This window comes from Crocodylus porosus, unplaced genomic scaffold (genome assembly GCF_001723895.1).
Source record: "Crocodylus porosus isolate Cpor-Errol unplaced genomic scaffold, CroPor_comp1, whole genome shotgun sequence".
NCBI lineage: Eukaryota > Metazoa > Chordata > Crocodylia > Crocodylidae > Crocodylus > Crocodylus porosus.
In genome coordinates this window covers 72,502,331-72,525,785 of record NW_017728886.1, presented here as the reverse complement: position 1 = coordinate 72,525,785, position 23,455 = coordinate 72,502,331, and the positions used below count along the sequence as shown (strand labels likewise).

Sequence of the window (23,455 nt, the reverse complement as noted above, 5' to 3'; positions counted from 1 at the left end):
CCCTGGGGTCATGGTCCCTTAGGGCCTCACTGACCAGCCTTCTGAGCTTGTCAAAGTCGGCTTTCCTGAAGTCAAGGACTTCAGTGTTGCTGACTGACTTTCCAGCTTTACGGCAGATGGTGAAGGTGATCAGCTCGTGGTCGCTGTCACCCAGCTTTCCATTGATCACTAGGTTGCCAGTTAGGTCATCCCCAGTAGCCAGTACCAGGTCGAGCAGCGGTTTACCTCTCGTTGGCCCATAGACTTCTTGAGTCAGGTAGAGGTGATCCACACACAATAGGAAGCTTTGCGACCACTCAGATTTTGCTGAGTGATCCTCCCATGAGATGTCCGGGTAATTGAAGTCACCCACGACAACCATGGTCCTGGAGCATGCAGCCTCAGCCAGTTCCTGGGTGAACTCCTGGTCAAGCTCTTGACTTTGGGTGGGAGGTCTGTAGTAGATTCCCACTGTTGTGTTCCCTGTGCCGTGTTCCCCATGGATTTTAACCCAGAGGGTCTCCAGTCATCCACCCTGGTCACCAACATCAGCTTGTCCTGGCTTGTCTGTTCATTGTTTCCATAGATCTCGTATCTTTCCATTCCTCACTAAACCCTGGCCCTTTAAATCTTCTGCACTTTGTATTTTTGAAAAATCTCAGAGTTTTCATTTTATAAAGCTCCAATGTGTATGCGATACCCCAGCTGAGGCTGGGTGAATCCATAGCAATAAATTTAGTAAAAAATTAAAAAAAAAAAAAAATTACTATGTTTTTATTATGGGAGATTCAAAAGAGATGGAGCTAGATAGTTCTCAGCAGTGGCAGATGACAGAACAAGGAGCAATGGTCTCAAGTTGCAGCAAGGGAAATTTAGGTTAGATACTGGGAAGAATTTTCCCACTAGGAGGGTAGTAAAACACTGTAACAGGTTACCCAGAGAGGTGGTGGAAGTGCTATCCTTGGAGATTTTCACAACATGGCTAGAAAAAGCTTTGTTTGGGATGATCTAGTTGGGGTTGGTCCTGCTTTGAGCAGGGGGTTGGACTTCCTGAGGTCCGTTCCAACCCTAACTTACTATGATTCAATGATTCTACCATAAAGCAGTATGGGATTTGACCTACAGGGTGCAGTGGTTTCTTTTGTTTTATGACTGGGGAACAAGGTATGTTTTGTACATGTTCTCCTGTGGACTGGACATAACATATTACTGAGAAGATGTCTTATTAATCTAAATTTACCACTTAAAGTCTATATGACTCATTGAAATAACAATAATTACACTTTAATAGATGGACCAACATTTGTTTGTATGTTTTGTCCTAACAAACAGAAAGAAATGGAGCAAATGCTGTCTGCTTGTAGAAAGTTAAAATAGTTACAAGGGGACTAACAATATTTCTTTAGTCGTTTGACCTATAAACAGCTTCCATCTTTCTAGATTAGTGTGTTTTGTATTTCTGTAGTTTCTTTCATGTGGGAGTGTGAAGAATGACTCAATAACCAAAGTGAAGAAGTGTCAGTGCCACATGGCATGCTGGAAATAGGAAGTAACTTATTCACGTCCATCTAAAGTGCCACATGTGCCTCAGCTCTCCACTACAGGTGACAGCAAAGAGGAATTAAAATTGACAGTTAAAACGAGTGTGAAAGGGTACAATTTTATTTCTACAGCATGGGTTTTTTTTCAGAAGCTGCAGTCTTTTTTCAGAAAGACCCACTGTGGTAACACTGCAAGGTCATGACTTTGTAGCTTTTGATTATGCCACAGTGGTTTGGTTGACAGCCATTATCTGTAGCTCACTGGGTATCAGCATGGAAGTTTAATGCTGCACTTTGCAGCATTCACTTTTGTTCTCTGCCTGCAGGTCCCCTAGAGAGTGTTTGTTTTCTGTTTTTTGTTTTCAACAGTTACAAGCAGGGATACCACAGCTCCTCAAGGAGCCATACTGGAGCAGGGGCCAGGGAGGATTATGTAGGAGCAGCTCCTCTGTGAAGCCAAAGTTTCCCTTGGGTAACCATGCTTGACACCCAACCCCCTTCATATGAGGAATTTATGGGAAGCTTCCTTATTTCCCCTCCCATTTTTTTTTACCACAACAAAGTCTGAAAGGGATGATGCTTATTTGTACAATTAGACTCCATAATGTTTCAGAATAAATCATCATCCCATGGGTGCCCTGTAAACTGCCAATTTGTGATATCTCCAGTCAAACAACATAACAGCAAGAAAAGTTGGGTCAAGGATGTAAGTCTGGACATGATTCTGATCCTGAATACAAGTATATCAGGAATAATTCCATTGAAGTCAAGAGGGAAACACTTACTTAAAGCTGGAGATCAGAATAGTGTCTTTTGATTTTAATTGAGCCCATGGTTTGCATTTGTCACACTCTGTATTGCACCTGCCTCTCTGATTATATCTTTGCATTCTCCCCCTAGGATTTTACCTTCAAACTTGTAAAATGTGCAGTCTACAATCTGCTTTGAGTTTTTCTCTTCTGACTCCATCCTACATTGATTTCTGTCCTCACCATTCCAGAAAAACTTCTCGTGTTAAGGTCTCTAATGAATTCTTCCTGGTCAGATATGGATGCCTCTGCTTCATCCTTTTTCTTTTTAATTTCACTGCTTCATTTAATATTGATGACTTCTTTCTCTTGGTTGAGCTTTTTTTTGTCTCTTACCTTATTGTGGAAGGAGAACTAAAAAAGAACAGAATCACATGTACTATGATTGTCTGTACTTGTAGAGTGTCTTTTGATGGATTAACTTCTTGCCTGCTGTCACTTGCCATGGTCCCAAATGGCTCTGCCTTTGGATGTATTCTTTTCACTGTCTGCTCCCTACCACCGTGTAACTTCTTCCACTTGCATAATTTTAACAACCACTCTTGTACGTGAGGAGTAGTCACAGAATTACCTTTCTGTTTTTGACCTGTCTTCTTCCCCTCCTGTCCTACAACTGAACTTCCTGAATTCCCCACCTCCATTAAAACAAGCTCCTGATTTTACCTTATGTGATAAGGGGAGATTTATGGAAATAGATGCCATATTTAGCTAACTTCCAAAGACAACATAGAGGAAATGGGGCCCCAGGAGCATTGTGAAGAAAAGCTGATAACAGCTTTGTGGAACATCTCAAGAGGTCCATCCAGCGCATGGGGATGTGGAGGGAGAAGGTAGTTTTTGGAGAAGTACTGGAGAAGTTTTGGTTGCTGGAAAAATGAACAAACAAAGCCTGGCATCCTTTACAGAGTAGAAGGATGGTGAGGCTTCATGATAAGACAAGTCAGAGGAGCAGAGAGACTGTAGAACTCTAAACAATTGCACGAATTAGGACAGACTCCTACGCTGTTATGAAAATATGGGATTAATTGGTAACTACGGTGTAACTGTTTTTTCATTATAGAAATTCAAATATAGAAAAACTGTCCATGGCATCAGTGTGAGATTGATCAAACATACAGCAGATTGGAATGTGTTTGCTCAGCATTTTATCTTAAAGACAATATCAAGAAACTTGGCCTTCATGCAGTAGAGGAGGGGAGTCTAATGGAGGGAGACAAAGAGAGGGAAGGAGGTCATGATGATAAGAGGGCTAAGGAGGCTTTGTTGGGATGCAGGTGGGGGGCATAATGACATAGAGAATTTTTCTTTGGCAAAGGAGAGAGGGAAGAATGACAGACAAAGAGTCAAAGGGAGAAAAACCTAGTGTGTTGTCTTAAAAACATGGCTTGAATAGGCCATGTGCTTCTCCCTTCACATTCTGTCTCACTTAACAGTGAGAAGACTGTTTTTTCTCCGGTTTATGGTTTAGTTGGTAAGGCATCACTTTTAACTGAGTGATGTTTGTTTTACAGTTGACATCAACAAACAGGAGATGCTCCAGAGGAAGAAAAATGCTGTTTTGGTAGATGGTGTTTTTCTGAATGGTCCAATAGCAGATGCAAGAGCTGGAGAAAAATTTGTTGAAGATGCCTGTAAGATTATAATGGAAGAAGTGATACAGAAAGCTGCTGATGTAACAGAGAAGGTATGAGAGTCAGCATGAGAGTCTGTTGTTTATTGCTAATTAAATGTATTACCTTAGCTTTCCAAGATAGCTAAATTTTATTATGCTTAAATGCCATTGAACTTCCTTTTAGTGTGTTCTCTGGCTCTGAAATAAACTATAACCTTCCAAATTAAAAACATAGCATATCATAAGACCTTTTAGTAACATAAATCAAAATGTGTGTCTACAAGAAACTGATGTCTGCTTTACTTTGGAGAATCTAATTTGCTTTTTTGTCCTGGGGCTATGTTCACCCTTGAGCGCACACCTGGATGATATATATTTAGAGATATATCAATATACATTTGGTGCATCACTGAGCCTAGAAGCACAGCTATTCGACTGTAGGATTTTGTCTTGAAGGTTAGGGAGCATGGTACCACTGGAGCAGGGCAATGTTGCCAACTGATCTGAGATCCTGAGGATCCCTCTTATTGAAATGACTTGGGAAAGGTGCTGGATTGGCAAGCCTTCTCTGCTTTTGGGCATGTGCTCTTACAGCTCCAGGCCTCTGGAGGTACTGAAAGTACTGGGATTGCACAGAAGTGACAGTAAACTGAATTTGCCCTGAAGAGTTGTTATATTTAGTGAAAATACACAGACTAAGCAATATAGCTTGGTCTTCAGATTCCAGGTTGAGTTTGCAGCTCCAACAGTTCCAAAAACATGTTCTTTTTCTTTATTCCTTTTTTATTTTTTTAACAGAGCATGTTTGGTCAGGTAGTCCCTGAGATGTAATAAAAATAGGATTAGATGAGGCCATTTTTACAGTCACTTTTCAAGATAATATTCTACTTTAAAGTGCAGTTTTCTTACTTTGGAAAATATTACTGAAACTATTGCTGAGTTAGCAGCATAACACTTATCTTCCCTTCAGCTAACGTATTTTTGCTGGTATTCCCCCCCATAATTAGGTTTGTGAATGGCAGCCTCCTGAAAAACTGAAAAAACTTCTTGATCTGGAAATGAGGGATACTGGAGAACCTCACCAGCAGCTCTTGCAGCTTTGCCAGGATGTTATACGATACAGCGTCAAAACCAGTAGGAAATTTGATTTCTAATTATGTTATCTTGCTCCCCAAAACTATGAAGTCAGGATATTTTCTCCTAAAATTTGTTACTCTGTTGGAAACAAAATGACATTTTGCCAACATCAGCATTTTCTGCCTGCCTGTGACTATACAAAAGCATTGGTTGTGCTACAGCTGTTCAAATAAATGCTGGCATAAGTAATTATTTTCTCCTTCATATCTAATCCTTATTGAAAAATGGGGTTATTATGCATTAAGACTTGGATCTTCAGTGTGATCACATGGACTCCTGAGGGTTACCAAAATCTGTGAGATGTTTAAAAAAAAAAAATCCTACAAGGGATTACCATTGATGCTATTGGGAGATTCTGCTATTCTAAAGTCTCCTGAAAGACACTTTTGGCCTCTAGACACAGGTGTGGAATAGGATATAAAAATTTACCAAATCAAGCAGGATAAGGCTCTTTAACCCCAAGATCCCTGCTTAGGACTTCATGTTGTCTGATTGATTAGTAGTGATGTCAGAGTCACTGCCATCTACTGCAGATAAGACAAAATTATTTCAGACGGTTGATAAGAAATTGACTGTGCTTACTGGGAACATGTTGCAAATGGGCCATTTGCAAAAAGAAAGTCAATCTTATTGCATGCTTTAAATCAAAGTTTAAATATAATCAGGTGACTGAGTATATACCAGCTGCTTAATGCATGGATATGAACCTAACCTGGAATATGATCCTGTTAGGGGTTGATAATCTCTTTATCAGATGCTAATCTGCTGACTGGACAAATATACTACTCTCTTCAAAGAAAGATGAGAATGCACAGCATCTTGGGGAAGGAATCCAGTGCCTTGCAGAATTAGTCCTAAATAGTTAACTTTAATGAAGATAATATTGCATTGTTAAATTTCAGCTGAAACAAATGAATAGCATCAGTTTTGGAAGTAGTAGGATGTGCTACAAGTCCAGATAAAATTTCAGAAGCATAGCCACCTGCTTATGCTATATTTCAAAAAGTGAGAAGGGCATTTCACATAGCTACATTGCTTGCATAAGTCACGTTCCCTGCTAAAGACAATGTTGCTACAGAATAAAATAAAAAGGGGCACAGAAAGTAGCAGTGTGATCTGGAAGGTCTTGTGCAATATTAATATGCAGATACCATTGTAGAGTCAGTGGAATATGTTCTCTCTATCCTCATTTTGGTTGTTCGTATTTACATTTTCAGTTATGCACAACAACCTTAGAAAAGAGTGTTAAATTTAAAAATATGATGCACAAATAAAATCTTGCAAAGGTTTCAGATTTAAGACTCCTACTCTATTATAATTCTACCTTGTTTTGTAAATATCTACATACAGTGCGCTGAGTCAAAGTCAAGGTGATAGACCTGAGTCTGTATTAAATTGCTTTTATCATCAGAAAAGTTTTAATTTACTATTTCAGCACTTCCAAGTCATATCACCTTAAAGCAGTAAGTTACAAAATCATTTGTCTTTTTTTCTAATATTTCTCGGAAAATGCAGGAAAAGGAAGGAGATATTATCCTTTAAAAAATTAACAGGGAAAAGAAAATCTTTTATTTCACGTTTCCCCCTCCTGTTTGGAAAAAGGGCATATAAAAGAGGAAAGCAAACTAGATAAATATAATGTAATCAGTTCACTGAGACCAAATCTTGTTTGCTTCATTTGCATGACTAGTTCCAGCTTGCATTAGTTTCATGAGTATGAGGAGTGGCAAAGGCTAGAGAAACAGTATGGGTTGGTCATATCTTAAATAAATAAATTTAAGCACAGGGGGCAATTGCGAATGAGATTTAGGAAGCAAAAGGCTGGCTATTCAACACCCAGCTCACAAGATCAGGCCTTCCTGTGAAGGAGGTCAGCATGAGGCTTCTGCAGTACCAGCATGTTAAGCTGTTTTGGGACTTGATCTCAGTTGTCAGTTTTGCCCCTTGTGAAAACATTAGTCAAATTGGGAAGAAGAGGGAGAGTTCTACAAATACTATGAAGATAATAGAATAGAACTTTGTTTGTTCCTGTAGCATATTTTAACCTATGCACCTACATTCTTGTGGTTAGTAGAGAGAGGCTGTCATATATGTATTTTCACATGTGCTAAAATACTTTAATTTTTTTTTTTGCATTTTCAGATCACCCAAGATTTTTCAACCAGTTGTACGCTGGCATTGATTATTACTCTTTAGTTGCTCGTTTTATTACTGAAGCACTAAATCCAAGTGTGTAAGTGAATCTGTCATGTAACTGTTAACTCTAGAATGCTTTTTTAAAATTTCAGAATGTCTTTACTTTGAATTCCTTCTTCAGTAAGAGGATTTGAAAGAGCTCCCTTTTGCAGGGAGTGGGGAGGGCACATCTTGCAAGAACCTGGGGAGATAACACAGTGTCTTGGCAATATAAGGCTTCAGATATGTGGATAGACTCGTGGGGCACATCCAGATGAGTGTGGCCATGCAGTATGTGGTGCCACAAACATGTTTACAGCACCACATACCACACAGTCTGGTGATCTCTGCGCTGCAAGGGCACGCTGCCCAAGCATGTGCTGTTCTGTTTTTTTCTCTGTGGGTTTTTTTACCCCTAAGGGTAAAAAAAAAAAAATTGCCAAGGAAAAAAAAACTGGATCAGAGCACACTTGGGCAGCATGTGCTGCTGAAAAGTGAAGCTGGGCTGCCCAGAGCCATGCTGCAGCTGCTGGCCAGGCTCTGCCTGGCAGGATTGCCACACCTGCAGCCCTGTGCTGGCCCCAGCCTCCCCTACCACCCCCGGGATTTAACATGCCAAGTGCCAAAGTGCGTGTGACACGGGCGTTCCTTGAGGATAAGTAGCAACGGCACAAGATGCACCGCTGTTGCTTGTTCCTAGGGAACCAAATATCAATGCTAGTCTGGATGTGCCCATGGAGCCCTTTTCACTTTATGGGCCTAGATTTGGTGAATCTGAGTCTTGTCCCTGCCCATTCTTTTTATTTTATTTTTGTCCTGTTTAAGGAAGAATAGGTATGAACCAGCAATTTGCCAATAGTTATAAATGCAAAACCAGAAGCATAATTTGCACATAAGGGGTAATATTCCACTGTAGCATAGTGCTTTAACTATTGTTCACTTAACGTGAACCACATGACTAACATTCTTGTGTGCATTGTTTGAAAATATAAAGTTCAATATGATATTGCTGTTAGGAACAGAGGACTTTAATCCAGTATCCTGCTGGCAATGGCCAGCATTGGATGCTTCACAAGAAGGTGCAAGAAGCCTCACAGAAGGTAAATATTGGGCGGTATTAGGAATTAGGAAGCATGTAACAGGTAGATATTGGCTTAAACTTTAAAGCATGAAGTTTTAGCTACTTCAGCTATTTTTAGGATTTATAAATCTGGAGACTTTTGTTCACATAAACGCTCAATCCTTCTTTGAATCTTGAGAAATTCTTGGCCTTAACAATATCCTGTGGCAATAAGTTCTGCAGTGTGTTGCTAATCATGATATGCTTGTATTTATGCAGATATACGTATGAGGTATCACCTGTGTTTTTGTTAGTAGAAGAAGCAGTCCTGAAGAAAATGATTGAATTTATAGGCTGGAATGAAGGTGATGGCATATTTAATCCAGGTAAGAAAACTTTTCATCTTCAGGTTTCCAAACTAATTTACAGGAGCTGCAGGAAACTAGTGATTAAATATTTAGTGAGTAATTCACTCATGCCTAACATCTTTGAAAGTCATATGATTTGGGCATTTAATAAAGCTATTTCATCTAGGTTTATCTTGTATGTTTCTAGACCATATTAATTATTCTGTAGTCACATAAAATAAGACAGCTCTCTGAAGTATTAAGAAAACTATATACTGAATTAAAGAATTGATTCTAGTACCTGTGGACTCAGAGCTTATTGTGTTCTTACTAATGCCAACTGTCACACTTTTCTTGACTTGAGTCAGGCATAGAGTAAGGCTGTATGGAAGCATGAGAATGAACTAATTAACTGAAACTGAAATTGGAGTAGGCCTGGACCCTGAAAAGGGTCATATCTATCTTTCAAAAAGTGCCCAAAGGTATGTGGATGCTTTACCAGGTGGTTTATGTAGCAGTGCACCAATAAATGACTTGGTTGTTGTGCACTAGGAGTATTGGAGGCTGAATGGGACCTCCTGGACAGTGACTCCAGTCTTCTGCATTTGCAGGCAACCATTTGTTGGTCAGATCATGTAAATCACCCAGAGCCCTTGCCCCACTGTGGGAAGAAATAGTGTGAGGTGTTTGTGTCATAGCATTCTTGAATGCTTCAACTTTGCTGCTCTGAAGGGTGCACACTTTGGGATTGGGTGCCTTGTTAGAAGTGTGGGGTGGAAGCACAGGGACCATGATTAGGATATGTCCTTGTGGCCCTGATCCATCCACCCAAGATGGCTAGGCACAAAATAGCCCAGTATTGCACATCTTCATGTCTGTGTTCTATGTCTCTGTACCTGTCATCTTTTGAGAGCTGTTCAGGGTTACTTTTTTCTTCTGGCCAGAAGCCTTGTAACAGCTGTGGATGGAAAGTAATCACTGATCTGAGAGGGTGTGCCTATTATTTAACATGGTGGGATGTTAGTATTGATCTTAGTGGGAGTGGCTTGAGCAAACCCCTTTTGCTGTGATAATACTCTGAAATGGTAGGAGCTGGCAGATCATGACATTGTTTTTAGTTACATTTGTATAGACTTTATTTTAATACTTTGAAGCAGCATTCTGTTGCATTACATTTCTGCTACAGATGCATGGAGAGAATGGAACATAACAAACATTAGACCCTGAAAATTCTTCTTATACTAAACTGTTGGCATCAAAGGAGTAAGCTATTAGATTTTTCCTACCAATTTACTGAAAGAGAAAAGTTAATGTTTAAAAAATAGATAGTGGAAGAGGATCAGAATTATTTAATCTATCCCCCTATTAAGTGGTATCAGAGCACGTTAGGTATAATTAAAATCACTGCAGTTTATTCTGCAGATTCATTTTGAGGCAAATCCATTGAAAACCTCTTTGAAGATGTTGTTGTTACTGTTGTTATTTAGATATATACCCTGCCCCACTCAGAAAATCTCAGTGCCCAAGTCTTGAATAGAGGTTTCCCTCGCCAAACATGGTTTTGACCATCTGCAGTTAATATTCTGTATACCATTTTGCCTACCACGGTATACAGTTTTGAGTAACCACAGATTTCCATGGTTACTTATAGGCGGAGGGAGAAAATTTTTTTGGGAGTGCTAAGTGTGGGCCCTGTCTGGGCTGCCTCATGGGACAATCAGAGCCCAGTGGCTCCTCCAGAGGTGGGGGCGGTCCTGGTGAGCCAAGGAGTGTGTGTGTGTGTGTGTGTGTGTGGGGGGGGGGACGACACATGAGGCCCTGATGATTGCACAGGGTAGGGGTGGGCTACAGGTGGGCTCGGCTTCTGCTCTGTGTGTCCACACCTTGCTACCATCGAGCTGCCCTATCCGTGGTGGCAGGGAATAGCAGGCCTGCTTGCTGCTGTGCCCTGTTGCACTGCTTTCCTTCCCCATGACTTGGCATGGAAAGTAGCAGAGAAGCTGCATGGGGATCTCTTCACCCACCACTGCTTGCCACGCGCTGCTCCAGTGACGTGCCTCCTGCTTCTGCTGCTGGTTTGAGGGGTTCAGCCCCGTGCTGCTGCCCTCACTGCAGCCCTGTGTGCAGGCAGCCTGCTTTTCCCTGCCGCCCTTCTTCCCTCCCCTGCGACCTGGTGTAGCAGGGAGCATGAGTGGGGATCTTCTTGCCTGCCGCCGCTCACCCTGCACTGGCCCTCCTGTGCATGGGGCTGCACAGAGGGCAGCGGCCCTCCCCTTCCCCCGGACGAGCCACCCATGGCCCTGTTCTGCTTCCTGCTGGGGTCCTGCAAGCCCCAAGCTGCAAGCACTGCCCAGCTAGGCAGCAGACCCAGCCCTGCCCAGCTCCCTCCCTACAGGGGCCTCAATCCCCCTCTCCCCACACTTACTGGTTCATCCACAGGTGCGGGTGGGTGGCTCCTGCTGCTGCCAGTCTCAGATGGTCCCATGACCCAGCCTGGACATGGCCCCATTCAAGTCCCTAACCCCATTTTCCCCATAAGCCTCTGGTTTTACAAACTGCGGTTTTGCCAGCCACAGGAATCTCCAGGAACTTAACCCTCATGGTTGGTGAAGGAAACCTGTAAATGAATTGTGTCTTCATATTCTAGCTTTACATAAAGTTGACTTAGATCCATATTGAATGTTACACTTAGCATGTGCTAAACATACTTAAAACGAGAGCTGTTAAAAAGCAAAGGTCTCCCCCTGCACCAGCAATATGGTAGGATGGGATCTGGTGCAGTATCCCAGCAATTGTGCTTCTGCTATGCCACACATGAATGACAGGAAGCACAATTTTGGGATCTAGCATCAGATCCCATTGCACTTTAACATCTGTCAGGTGCCTCAGCCAGTTTTGCATTTTAGAGAGTGTAGTAAACATTTACTGTGTGGCTGGGCAGAACAGTTCTAACTTTCAATACTTCACAAATTTAACACGTACTAAGTATCTTGTGTGTCAAGGCCCTGAGACCAATGTAATCTTTATTAAAATATGTATTACCCATGTCCTCAAATTTTGTGTCCTCTCTACTCTTTCCCCTCCAACCCAATTCTTTCTTTTTATTTACTGTCCTACCTAAATGGTTTTGGTTTTGGCTGCCAGGTCACTTCTGTCACTCCATGATGTATCAACAAGGTTGAGAGCAGCAGAGACCATCAAGTTTTAACACACCCTCACTGTAAAATAAGGAGAGCTGATGGTAGGCATTCTTTATGAGGACTGCTTGGTTTTGGTGCTACTCATTCCCTTCTTTGTTTCATCCAGGAGAGCCCAGATCTTTCATATCCCAGGCATGTCCAAAACCCATTTTTCTTTTTTTATCCCTAGACTATTGAGGATGAATTAGGCTAAAATGTATATATTTATTGGCTAATTTATGTTTTTGATTCCTGGTGTAGGCACCCAGGACACGGGCTGGATATCAGGAATATATAAATGAGGTATTTTATGTGCTTACTTTCCAGGTGGCTCTGTTTCTAATATGTATGCTATGAACTTGGCTAGATATAAATATTGTCCTGAAATAAAGGAAAAAGGACTTTCAGGACTGCCCAGATTGGTCCTGTTTACTTCAGAAGAGGTAAGAAAGAGAAAAACTGCCTTATCTTTGTTGTAGAAAACTTTTTTTTTGGCAGATGCTGTGAAAATTGTATTGTTTGACTTATATGCTTAATGATGCACCTAGCAGAAATAAACCTGTCACCCACATACATTGTGAAATAGGGTGACCATCTAAGAAAGGGAGGCAGTGAATTTCCTCAGTGCATGGAAACTATCAGAGGTCCGATGAAGGTAGCTCTTACCCTTCTTGTCCATGACAGCCTCTGATGTAGGAAGAAAAAAGGTTTGTTTGAGGACTGTGATGGAACAGAGCCCTGCCACAATTGGGATCAGATTGTATTCTACCTAGAAGACATGCGGATGGATTTAGGCTCCTAGACTCGAGTCCCATGCAAAAGGTGGCCAGTTTGTTCTCCACCTTGTTACTTTTTTGTAATTCGGTTTTAAGGGCCAGATGATAATGTATTATAAAAGCAGGTGCATTAGTGGATATTCAGGGACATGAACAGGGTGGAATAGAATTACATTTAGGTGCTCATCAGAATCCATTTATATCCATTATTTTCCATCCAATAGGTGGAAAAGAATGTGCCCCTTAATTTCCAACAGGTATAGGACCCAAGTGGGACTTTGCATCAGTTGTCTACAGCTGTAACTTATACTGAGGCTATCAAATAGATATTTGCTGTGGCTACTTACCATTGTGTCACTTTCAGCACAAGGAATCTCAGCAAAAATCAGTAACTGCACTCTCTAAACAACTCTTCTTTTAAATTATCTAACACCACTTGTTTAAAACAAAACCTATTCAAAACCCGGGTGGGAAATGGGGTTGGAAGGATGTCCATTGGTGCTAATCCTCCTTCAGAGCTTCATCCTTTCATTGGAACTCTCATTTACCTCTCTGCCTGTGATACTGTTTCACATTCACAACACTTCAAATAAACAATGAATTTTTGTTGGAAACTAGACCAGCATAGGAGGTGTTGTTACTTGGTGTCTAGAGACCCTAGTGGAGATCAGGGCTCCATTGTGCTAAAAAAAATACAAATGCCCAGTTATAATACAATCCCTAGTCTTAAGCATTTATGTTTTCAAAGAGCTTATGTTCTAAATCAGGGTCCTCAACCCCTGACTCATGGATCAGATCAGTCGCCTGATACTGGATCATCTAGCCTGCAGGGCTCCCCATTGCTTTGTTGGGAGTCCCATGGGCTGTGGCTGTGCATACTGGATCAGATGTGTAGGGCAGCACCAGGCCAGGTGGAGATGACATGGGGCCTCAGGGCCGGATCTTGGTGTATGGGCTGGTCAGAGGTTGTACGGGCCCCGATTCCAACACACAGGTTCCTGTCCAGTCCATGGACTGGCCCTGTGTCATCCATTTGCCCCATGGGGCCAAAACTTTGAGCACCACTGCTTTAATTGGACAAAAAGAAAGGTTCCAGGGGTGGAGATCTGGGCACAAGAAGATTGTGATTTGCCCAAGACAGCAGAAAAATGCTATAATAGAGCCAGAAATGGAAATCAGTTGTCCTCGGTAGAGTTGGGTGATTTTTTTTTCCCTACAAAAAAAAATCTAAATGCAGCTACTGGTCAACCAATCATGTACAAATTCACTTTGAGTTTGTCAGCTTTGTTTCATTTGTTGGGGTGGGAGGAACTGGAAAAGAACTAAATAATTTTGCTTTAGTGTTTTTTAAGTGAAATCATTCAGTTTTTTTTAAATGTTATTTCATTTTATATAGAAATTTACCTAAATGTAATTGTAAGAATGGTAACCTGAAAATTAAACAAGAAAGATTTAACATTTTATATGACCTGAAATGAATTTGTTTTGGCTTTGTTTCACCAGGGAAATTGGGAAAAATACACTCTGGACTGACCTGAAACAAATATTTTTTAAGAGTTTATTTTGCTCAGTAGATGAACAGAAGCAATTCTTTATTTACACAGTTCTTGTCCTGAATTCCAGTGTAGTCCTTTATCCACAAGACCTGTTTCCTTCACTCTTTTCTACCCTTCATTAGTTCACATTCATTAATATACTTAATACACTAAAGAGTTACGGTCTAGGTAGAACTCTTATAATGTGGATACATAACTGGCTGGATGATCATATTAAAAAAGTAGTCACTGATGCTCAATATCTAATTGGGAAAAGGTTTTGAGGTTTTCATCATTAGTCTGTCCTGGGTCCTGTATTGCTTCGTATTTTTAACAGTGATTTGGAAGATGGTATTGAGTGCACAATTAGCAAATTTGAAGAGGGCACCACAGTGGGTGGAGTTGCTGACACCCTGGTGGGCAAGTTGAAGATTTAGAATGAACTTGAAAAATAGAAGAAATGATCCAAAATTAATTGAATGAAATTCAGTAAGAAGAAGTGTGGAGTGCTGTATTTGGGGCAGAATAGCTGCACGCACAGCTTCAGATTGGGAAATGACTGGTTAGGTTGGAATGTCACCTGCATGATTATAAAGAGGATGGTGATAGACTGCACTCTGTGGCTGCAGGGGACTTGACAGGAAAAGTTTAGGTTGAATATTAGGAAAAACTGTTTCAGTCTGAGGGTGTTTAAGCACTGGAACAAGCTATCCTACATTGGTTATGGAATCTCCATCCTTGGAAGTTTTTAAAAATGGTGTAGACAAACACATGCCTAAAATGATTTAGATGAAGATGAACATGGCTTGAATAGGGAGGTGAACTGGGTTATCCCTATGTCTCTTCCAGCCTTACTTGTTTGATTCTATGGAATTTGTTATGTCTATTTTTAAATCTTCTTACATATGATCAGTTACTGAGACTATATTAAAAATGTTCATAATCAAGAAGCTGATGCACTCTATTGTCAAGTTTCCACTATCTGTTTGTTCCGATTTCTATCTTATGACTTTATTTTGGGATAATACTTGGAGGTAGTGGCCTATTATGCAAGGCAACATGCAATAAAACAATAGGGAATTGGTCCTGAAGCTTTGGCAATCTACATATAATAAAAACAATAAAGGAATGAAGCAATAAAGTGTGTTTTACATAAGAAGACAGTGAGATCATAGAGAATCATAGAGAAGCAGGGCTGGAAGGGACCTCCAGAAGTCACCTAGTTCAACTCCCTGTCTGATGCAGGGCCAACATACTGGTCAGCATGATAAGCAAGGGTTGGAGCATGCTGTCTGCCAGTCATCCCTCATTTTAGGACTTGGTCTCAATACTGTGTCTCACATTGCAACTCCGGCAATATGATATGGTCTGTGAATGTTCAGCAGGGGGGTTCTCAGGCTGCTTCTCAGAAGCATATTGATTTTATTCTTCAGAAGTTCTGTAGTAAGGTAAAAGATATTTTAGATAACATGAGCTCTAACTCAAGAGGAACAAAAATTCATAGATGTTTAAAATTATGATAACTTATGGAGGATATTTTCTGCTTCCTATTAGTGAATTCTTTTGCTGGACAGTTCCTCAATGACACTTGAGATAGCTGTATTCCTGTTGTCTGACTGATGCTTCGGAATCTGTAGCACCAAGCTGAGCACAACACAACCTGTATCAATAGACACACATTTATCACTTTTTTTCTTCTCATTTTATTTCAGTCTCATCTGGGCTTTGTTCTGGAATGAGAACTATCGTTGCAGTGGCTGGGAAGATAAGAATTCAGGGAAGCTGAGAATAGAGGGGGAAAGGAAATGTATTGGGTAATTGCAATGAATTCCCCAATGCTAGTTGTTTGTAGATTAATGAAATGGAAATGAAACTTCTCACAAATGTGACTTGATCATGCATGTAAATAAGTGTAGGAACACAATAAAACCCATGCCTCTGATCCCGGTGGAGCTTACATTAGGTACAGTGAAAAGTAAAGTAGTCTGATAATAACATAATCACTTTACGCACTCAGGTTTCTAGAAAACTTTTCAAAACAAAGAAATATGAACTTATATTCTGTCTTAATGAGTGCAGGATAAGGTAACATTGTGTTCTGAAATAATTAAAAACATTCTGAGTTCCCCTTACCCTAGTCAAAATAATCTTCCTCCTTCATCTTAATGCACTGCTATTTCAGTTAGGTCTTATGCTGAGTGTGTGTTTTATTTTTTCAGCCTGAATGGTTACAGATATAATGAGATATAATATACCCTCAGAAGAAAATTGCAAAACTCTAGCAACAGAACCTTCAACTGTTATTATTTTTAAGTATTATTTATGTAAAACAACCTGGATACAAATTGAAATTTTGCTCAGAATATTTATTTATCATTACTTCACATGGCAACTCTGGGCACTGTGATAAATGGATTAAGACTCTGTCTCAGCTGTAACTTCTCCAGGTACCTTTTGCATCTTTTGCTTAAAGTGGTGCTGTGTAATGTAGTATATTAGTACTTATTGCAAATAGCAAGAGACATCCTGTTGTCTTTCTACAACAATATATTTGGGAAATTACTTTTTTTTTTTATTATTCCAGTACCAGAAGCACATCTAAAACAATGTCTTAGCACAACTCTTTTCCACTCTCTTGTTCAGCTGCCTCCACACTGAAAGCTTATATTTGCAGTTACTAAAGTCTGAGGCAAAGCTTCCACTGCCGCCAGTGGAAGCAAATATACTTGTAAAGTCCAGAAAACATGTCTACAGGTTGCATTCTTTTGGCATTTAGTCAGTTCCCCTTTCTGGGTCCCACTACATAAGGTCAGGCCTTTCTTGGCTTCTTCCCTTTACTCCCATACAATATTTCACAGTAAGATTTATAATTTCATTATCTCCTTTTTGTCTACTGACCTAGAGAATTGCAGATCCATTTCTTTCTGTCTGAAGTGATTTGATTATTCAGATGGCTCCCTGTCACACTTTTTATTTGAACCTAATGGATAAAAGTCAGCAACAGAGGCTATCTTTTTTACTTTAAATTATTCACAAGTCAATTAAAACTCTGTCACCAGAGTCCAGATCTCCAGTGAAAAACACACTGCAGCTCTACAAACATATTACAAGTTATTGTTGTAACATTAGATTAATTATACACCTATGTATACTATTATTCTCTTAATAGTCTAAATGAATGAGTCATAAAGGCTTTGTGAATGTGTCATGTTAGAAAATTAAACGTTTTTAAGATGGGCTGATATTAGCTGATAGTATTTTAGTAGGCATTGATTTAAAAGCGGGGGGGGAGCCATTTTGTCAAAAAGAAAAAAAGGCCTTTTGAGATGATCCATCTCATCAAAATAACCATGACAGGTTTGAATACCCTTAATATATTCATACCCACACATTAAAATGCTGCACATTTTTCATAATTATGTTCCTCTCTAACTGCATTTGTATGAACTTACTGGAAGAAAACAGAATTAATTAACCACCTGGCTTCACCTCCTATATGAAAAGTAATGATTCTAGACATCTTCAGGGTTGTTGGACTGAATGTTATTTTAACCCCTAAATAGTAACATAAAAAATTGTTTCTATTCTCTGAAGAAAGAAATGTGAAGCCAACCTTTTGAAGGCTTTATCCTGCAATATGCTGAACTCGCCTAAGAGATGCTAGGTGTACTATGTACCTTCTAACCAAGAGGTTCCATCAGCATCTTGCAGTTTGTTCTCAGCACCTTGCAGGATACGACCCTTATTAGCTGGAAGTTAATTCAGATAAAGATATGCATTGAATTTAAAGTCCAGTAAGTAACTTCTAGAGGTTAATTTAAGTGAAACTGGAACAACACAGTCTTACTTTGGAATAAGAATGTCCACAGAGTGCACTTGGGTCTAAGTCATAAAGACTGTGTTAGAAATATGGTGAAATGTGATGTTAGCATTTGCATTAGACTATGCAAAGCATAGTGTAGCAATTTGGAGCTTGATTTTTATCACACTGGGCAAATTTACCCCATTGTGGTCATGGAAATACCTTTTTAAGGAGACATGACACACATAAAATGGCCTTTGCATACATTTTACATTATATAAAGGAGTCTAATGTAAGTAAGAATCAGGATGAGTTTGTGTTCTTGTGTAAAAATATTAAGATTAGATCTGATTAGGAGTTTTCCAATCGAACAAGTGTTTTTTTCTAGGGAAAAAATTTAGACTTGTCAAAAATGATTGTATTTTGCAAAAAAAAATATTGGCTTCTATAGGTATCTGATGAAATACTGGGGAGAGGTGGTGGGGCCTACTGGAATCTTGACAGCTTCCAGGGATTTCAGGTTCTGTAACACCCCAGCTAAAACAGTTTAGTCTTTGCCATATGTGGAGCTGTGAGGCCAACAGATGTCTTAACATTGTCTGGAATGGCATACTTCTTGCCATTGTTGGAATTCTGTCTAACTTGGAGGGACACTAGACCACATGCTCTCCTTTGAGGTACATGAGAAGACAAAAGGCAAAATTCATACCTAAATGTACTTTTTTGGGAATCTTGCAAACTGAAAGTGGAGAGTCAGCAACACTAAGAGCTACTGCACTTGCCCTTTTCTATTTGGTAACTGAATATACATGTCTGATGTGGAAAAGATTAACTCACACAAAAAACCATAACATCATAGAAAATTAAGGTTGGAAGGGAACTCAGGAGGTCATTAAGTTCAACACCCTGCTCAAAGCAGGACCATCCCCAAGTATCATTCCAGCCAAGGCTTTGTCTAGCTGGGTCTTAAAAACCTCTAAGAATGGAGATTGCACCACCTCCCTGGGTAACCTATTCCAGTGCTTTACTACCCTCCTGGTGATAAAGTTCTTCCTGATATCTAACTTAAACTCCCCTTACTGCATCTTGAGACCACTGCTCCTTGTTTAGTCATCTGCCACCACTAGGAACAGTTTAACTCCATCTTCTTTGGAACCCCCCTTCAGGTAGCCGAACGTTTTTATTAAATCCCCCCTCAATTGTCTCTTCTGCAAACTAAATAAGCCTAGTTCCCACAGCTTCACCTCAGAAGTCATTTTTCCCAGCCCACTAACCATTTTGGTTGCCCTCTCTCCAATTTGTCCACACTCTTTCTGTAGCGGGGGGCCCAAAACTGGGCACAGTACTGCAGTTGTGGCCTCATCAGTGCTGAATAAGAGGGGACTATTCACTTCCCTCTATCTGCTGGCAAATCTCCTACTAATGCCGCCTAGTATGCTATTAACCTTCTTGGCAATGAAGGCACACTTTTGGCTCATATTTAGCTTATTATCCACTATAATCCCTAGGTCCTTTTCTGCAGAGCTGCTGCTTAGCCAGTTAGTCCCCAGACTTTACTGGTACATGGGATTCTTTCATCCTAAGTGCAAAACTGCATTTGCCCTTAATGAACCTTATTGGGATTTCTTTTGGTCTAATCCTCCAATTTGTCTAGGTCTCTTGATTCCTAATGCTATCTTCCAGTTTCTCTACTGCTCCACTGACCTTAGCCTCATCCACAATGAGGGTATCCTTCATCCCATCTCATTGATTGTTCATCAAGATATTCAATAAAATCAGCCGCAGGACAAACCCCTTGGGCACTCTACTTGATACTCCCTGCTCAACATGGGGCCATTGATTACTAACCTTTGAGCCTGACAAGCCAACTAGTTTTTTCGATCCTTAGTCCATTCATCCAATGTTTGCTTGCTTGTGAAAATGTTGTGGGAAACCATATCAAAAGCCTTGCTAAGGTCAAAGTATATCACATCAACCATTCTCCCCACATCCACAGAGCCAGTCATATCATAGAAAGCAATCAGGTTGGTCAGGCATGACTTGCCCTGGGTAAATCCATATTGACTGTTCATAATCACCTTCTTCTCCAAGTGCATAGATATGGATTCCTTGAGGACCAGCTCCATGATTTTTCCAGGGACAGAGGTGAGGCTGACTGGTTTGTAGTTCCCCAGATCCTCCTTCTTCCCTTTCTTAAAGATGAGCACTATATTTGCTTTTTTCCAGTCATCTGGGACCTCCCCCAACTGCCACGAGTTTTCAGAGATAATGCCAGCAGCTCTGTAGCAACCTCAGTCAACTCCGTCATCGTCCTCAGGTGTAACACGTCCAGCCCTGTGGACTTGTAAATGTCTAGCTTTTCTAAATAGCCCCTAATCTGTTCTTGTGCCACTGTTGTGCCATCTGTTATTGTGCCATCTTCTCCCCAATCTGTGCTGCCAGGTGCAATAGTTTAACTGACCTTTTCTGTGAAGACTGAGGTAAAAAAATACTTCAGCCTTTTCTGCATCATCTATCACAAGGTGGCCTCCCCCATTCAGTAAGGGACCCACACTTTCCCTAATCTTCCTTTTGTTGCTGACATACTTGCAGAAACCCTTCTTGTTACCCTTCACATCCCTTGCTAGCTGCAACTCCTGTTGTACTTTGGCTTTCCAGATTTCATTCCTGCAAGCCTGAGCAGGCATATAATACTCTTATATACTCCCTACTAGTTTGTCCAAGTTTCCACTTCTTGTAAGCTTTCTTTATGTTTTAACTCATTGAAGAGTTCCCTGCTAAGTCAAGCTGGTCTTCTGACATGCTTGCTAGTCTTCCTGTGCAGCAGGATGGTTCATTCCTGAAGATTTCTTTAAAGTGCAGTCAGCTCTCCTGGACTCATTTCCCCTTGAGACTGGCCTCCCAGGGAGAACCTGCTCTTCAGTTCCCTGAGTGAGTCAAAGTCTGCTTTTCTGAAGTCGAGGGCCCGTACACTGCTGCTTTCCTTCCTTTCTTTCCTCAGGATCCTGCACTTAATCCTCTCATGGTCACTGGTGCCCAAGTTGCCATCCGCAATCAAGATACTGTGGTGAATGACAATTATTGTTGCATTACAAGATGTCCCAAACCAACAAATGTGAACAGCCTATATGTAATTATTAGAAACAGATCACTGGACATCAGGTTGCAAGAAAATGATTGCAACCAGTTAAAGGCACCAGGCATCCACTATATCACTGCATTGTAGCTATTAGCTGCTTGGAATAATAGAAGAAGTTTCCTAGCTGCAAAAGAAAACCAGTAGTTATATGATTAGAAATGTGCGAGGTCGAACGGTCATAAACTACTGTGAGACCATTTCAGGCTAGACATAAGGAAGAATTTCTTTACTATCTGAGCCCCCAAGGTCTGGAACTGCTTACCATCAGAGGTGGTTCAAGCACCTACATTGAAGACCTTCAAGAGCAAATTGGATGCTTATCTTGCTGGTATCCTATGACCCCAGCTGACTTCCTGCCCTTTGGGGGTGGGGCTGGACTCGATGGTCTTCTGAGGTCCCTTCCAGCCCTAATGTCTATGCAATCTATGAAAATTTTAGAAAAAAAACCGAGGGCTCTAAAAACTGTTGATGCTAATTTTAGGACACCCAAAGAATGGTGCATGATATGCCGTGGTTGTCCACTCATCTACTTCAGCAGAGTTCAACTGTCTTCCACTGAGGCCATTGCGGCACCTCCAGTTTCACCATCACTATCTGTAGAATCACTTGCACTCTTATTAGTTCCATTCCAGAATCAAATTGATGCAAATTTGAACTGCTTGAACCACATTCTCTTTCGATAAAGGATGGTTTTACCATCTTCTTCGTTAATTGTGCTTCTGACTGATTCTCCGGAAGCAAGAGATTTTGAGAAATAGAAACAAGATTAGCCGTGCATTCATTTGTTAGCCTTTTCCTCTTTTTTGTCTTGATTGAGCTGAAAGGCTTCCATTTCCGTTCACAAGAAGCTGCTGTTGGTGGAATGCTTAGGATCCTTAGAGCAATCCTGGACAACAGTCTTATGGTATCCCTTCCACCATGTGAGAGGAGACATATGCTCTGCTGCCAGCCAAGTTATGTCTTTGCTCCAAAGTTTTTCCTTTGTGCAGTACTTGGCAATGTCATCATGGCTATTTTCTTGATGTTGGGGACATTCTTAGCTACTTCCATAATTGTATCGAGAGCAGTAGATAATTCATTTTCTGATAAATGTTGTCCTCTGTGTTGAGGATCCAAAAGGTTTGCTGCCAGATGAACTGGATTATAGCAAAACTCAGATCTTTTAGTAAACATTTGTTTTTACTACTACTATGTCTTTTTTGGACAGAGGTGAAGAAGGCAAAAGCTCAGTTAGATTTTTATTCAGTTGTCTAAATATCTCTGGAATATTTGAAAGGCTTGGTGTATTTCCTTCAAGTTTCTTGATAACCACTGAAATTGGTAGTAACAAATTTAGTGCTCCTTGAACTGGAACCCAGAACACATCGTTGTTGAGCATCTGCTTCTGAATGTTCACGGGAATAATCTGGGATACTGTCATCTATTGAGGCACACTGCAAACAGTTCTTTGTGTGAGGCAAACTATGTAAATACTTTGTAGCCAAGCCCCATCTAGTTTCTCCTGGCAATAAAAGTGCACATTTCTTCCCCTGCTTCTCTTTCTGTAATTTCTTTAAAGTCTGATTAGCAACATGATGATTTTTGAATACCTTCACAATCGCTTTGCAGTTTGCCAATATTGTCTTCATTGTATTCACACTTAGTAGGTCCTTTGCCAGAAGATTTAACCCTTGAGCAAGACGGCCAAATACTATTATATGAAGATACTTTTTCTTTAGTGTTTGCCATGCAGCTTTCATGTTACATTATCAGTTACAAGGGCTTGTACCCTGGAGAGACCTGCACTTCCAATCTCTTCACTCAGTAATTTGGCTATGTATTCACCAATATGGGGAGAAGATTTGATAGCAATTGCTTTCAGGAATATTGGTTCAGGTGTTGCTAACATAATGTTCAATGAAAGATTTCCTTGTATATCAGTCCATCCATCTGACATCAGAGTCAGTGATTCTGCTTGACCAATCCTTTGAATAACTGTTGTTTGAACTCTGCCATACTTTCTACGAGAGAATGTGATAAGTGATAATGTGACGGTAACTTATATGATGAGCAAATTAGTTTGTAATGTTTCTTCCACTATTGATTTTCAGTTATGGAAGGAGGTGTACCACTTGCAAATATAGCTCAAGCTAATGTCTCATCTGTTTTTTCTTGATATTCTTTTGACATTTTGTTCACAAACTTGATAAAAATCTTGACTGTCTTGAACAGCTACTCATGGTGGATTGCATATCTGGTGACAGTGATTTTGAAAGTGAGAATCCTGCTGATTCTTCCCCCAGACATGGCAGCTTAGCTTTTTCATTTGCCATTTTTTGCAAATCTCCTATTTCACTTGAGCTACCAAGTTCCTGCAACAAAAGG

General features: G+C 40.4%; 1 protein-coding gene across 3 annotated transcripts in view; it reads left to right on the top strand.

Moving 5' to 3' along the window:
- Positions 1 to 23,455, top strand: part of GADL1 (glutamate decarboxylase like 1) — a 127,331-nt gene that overhangs the window by 19,890 nt on the left and 83,986 nt on the right. For 2 of the 3 annotated variants that reach the window (XM_019536290.1, XM_019536283.1), the window contains exons 2-6: positions 3,841 to 4,013; positions 4,949 to 5,075; positions 7,221 to 7,311; positions 8,593 to 8,699; positions 12,167 to 12,282. In XM_019536290.1, coding sequence (XP_019391835.1) covers positions 3,841 to 4,013; positions 4,949 to 5,075; positions 7,221 to 7,311; positions 8,593 to 8,699; positions 12,167 to 12,282 — 614 coding nt within the window. Of the gene's footprint in view, positions 1 to 3,840; positions 4,014 to 4,948; positions 5,076 to 7,220; positions 7,312 to 8,149; positions 8,354 to 8,592; positions 8,700 to 12,166; positions 12,283 to 23,455 lie in introns of those variants that run through there. The other variant, XM_019536298.1, reaches the window with a different exon arrangement.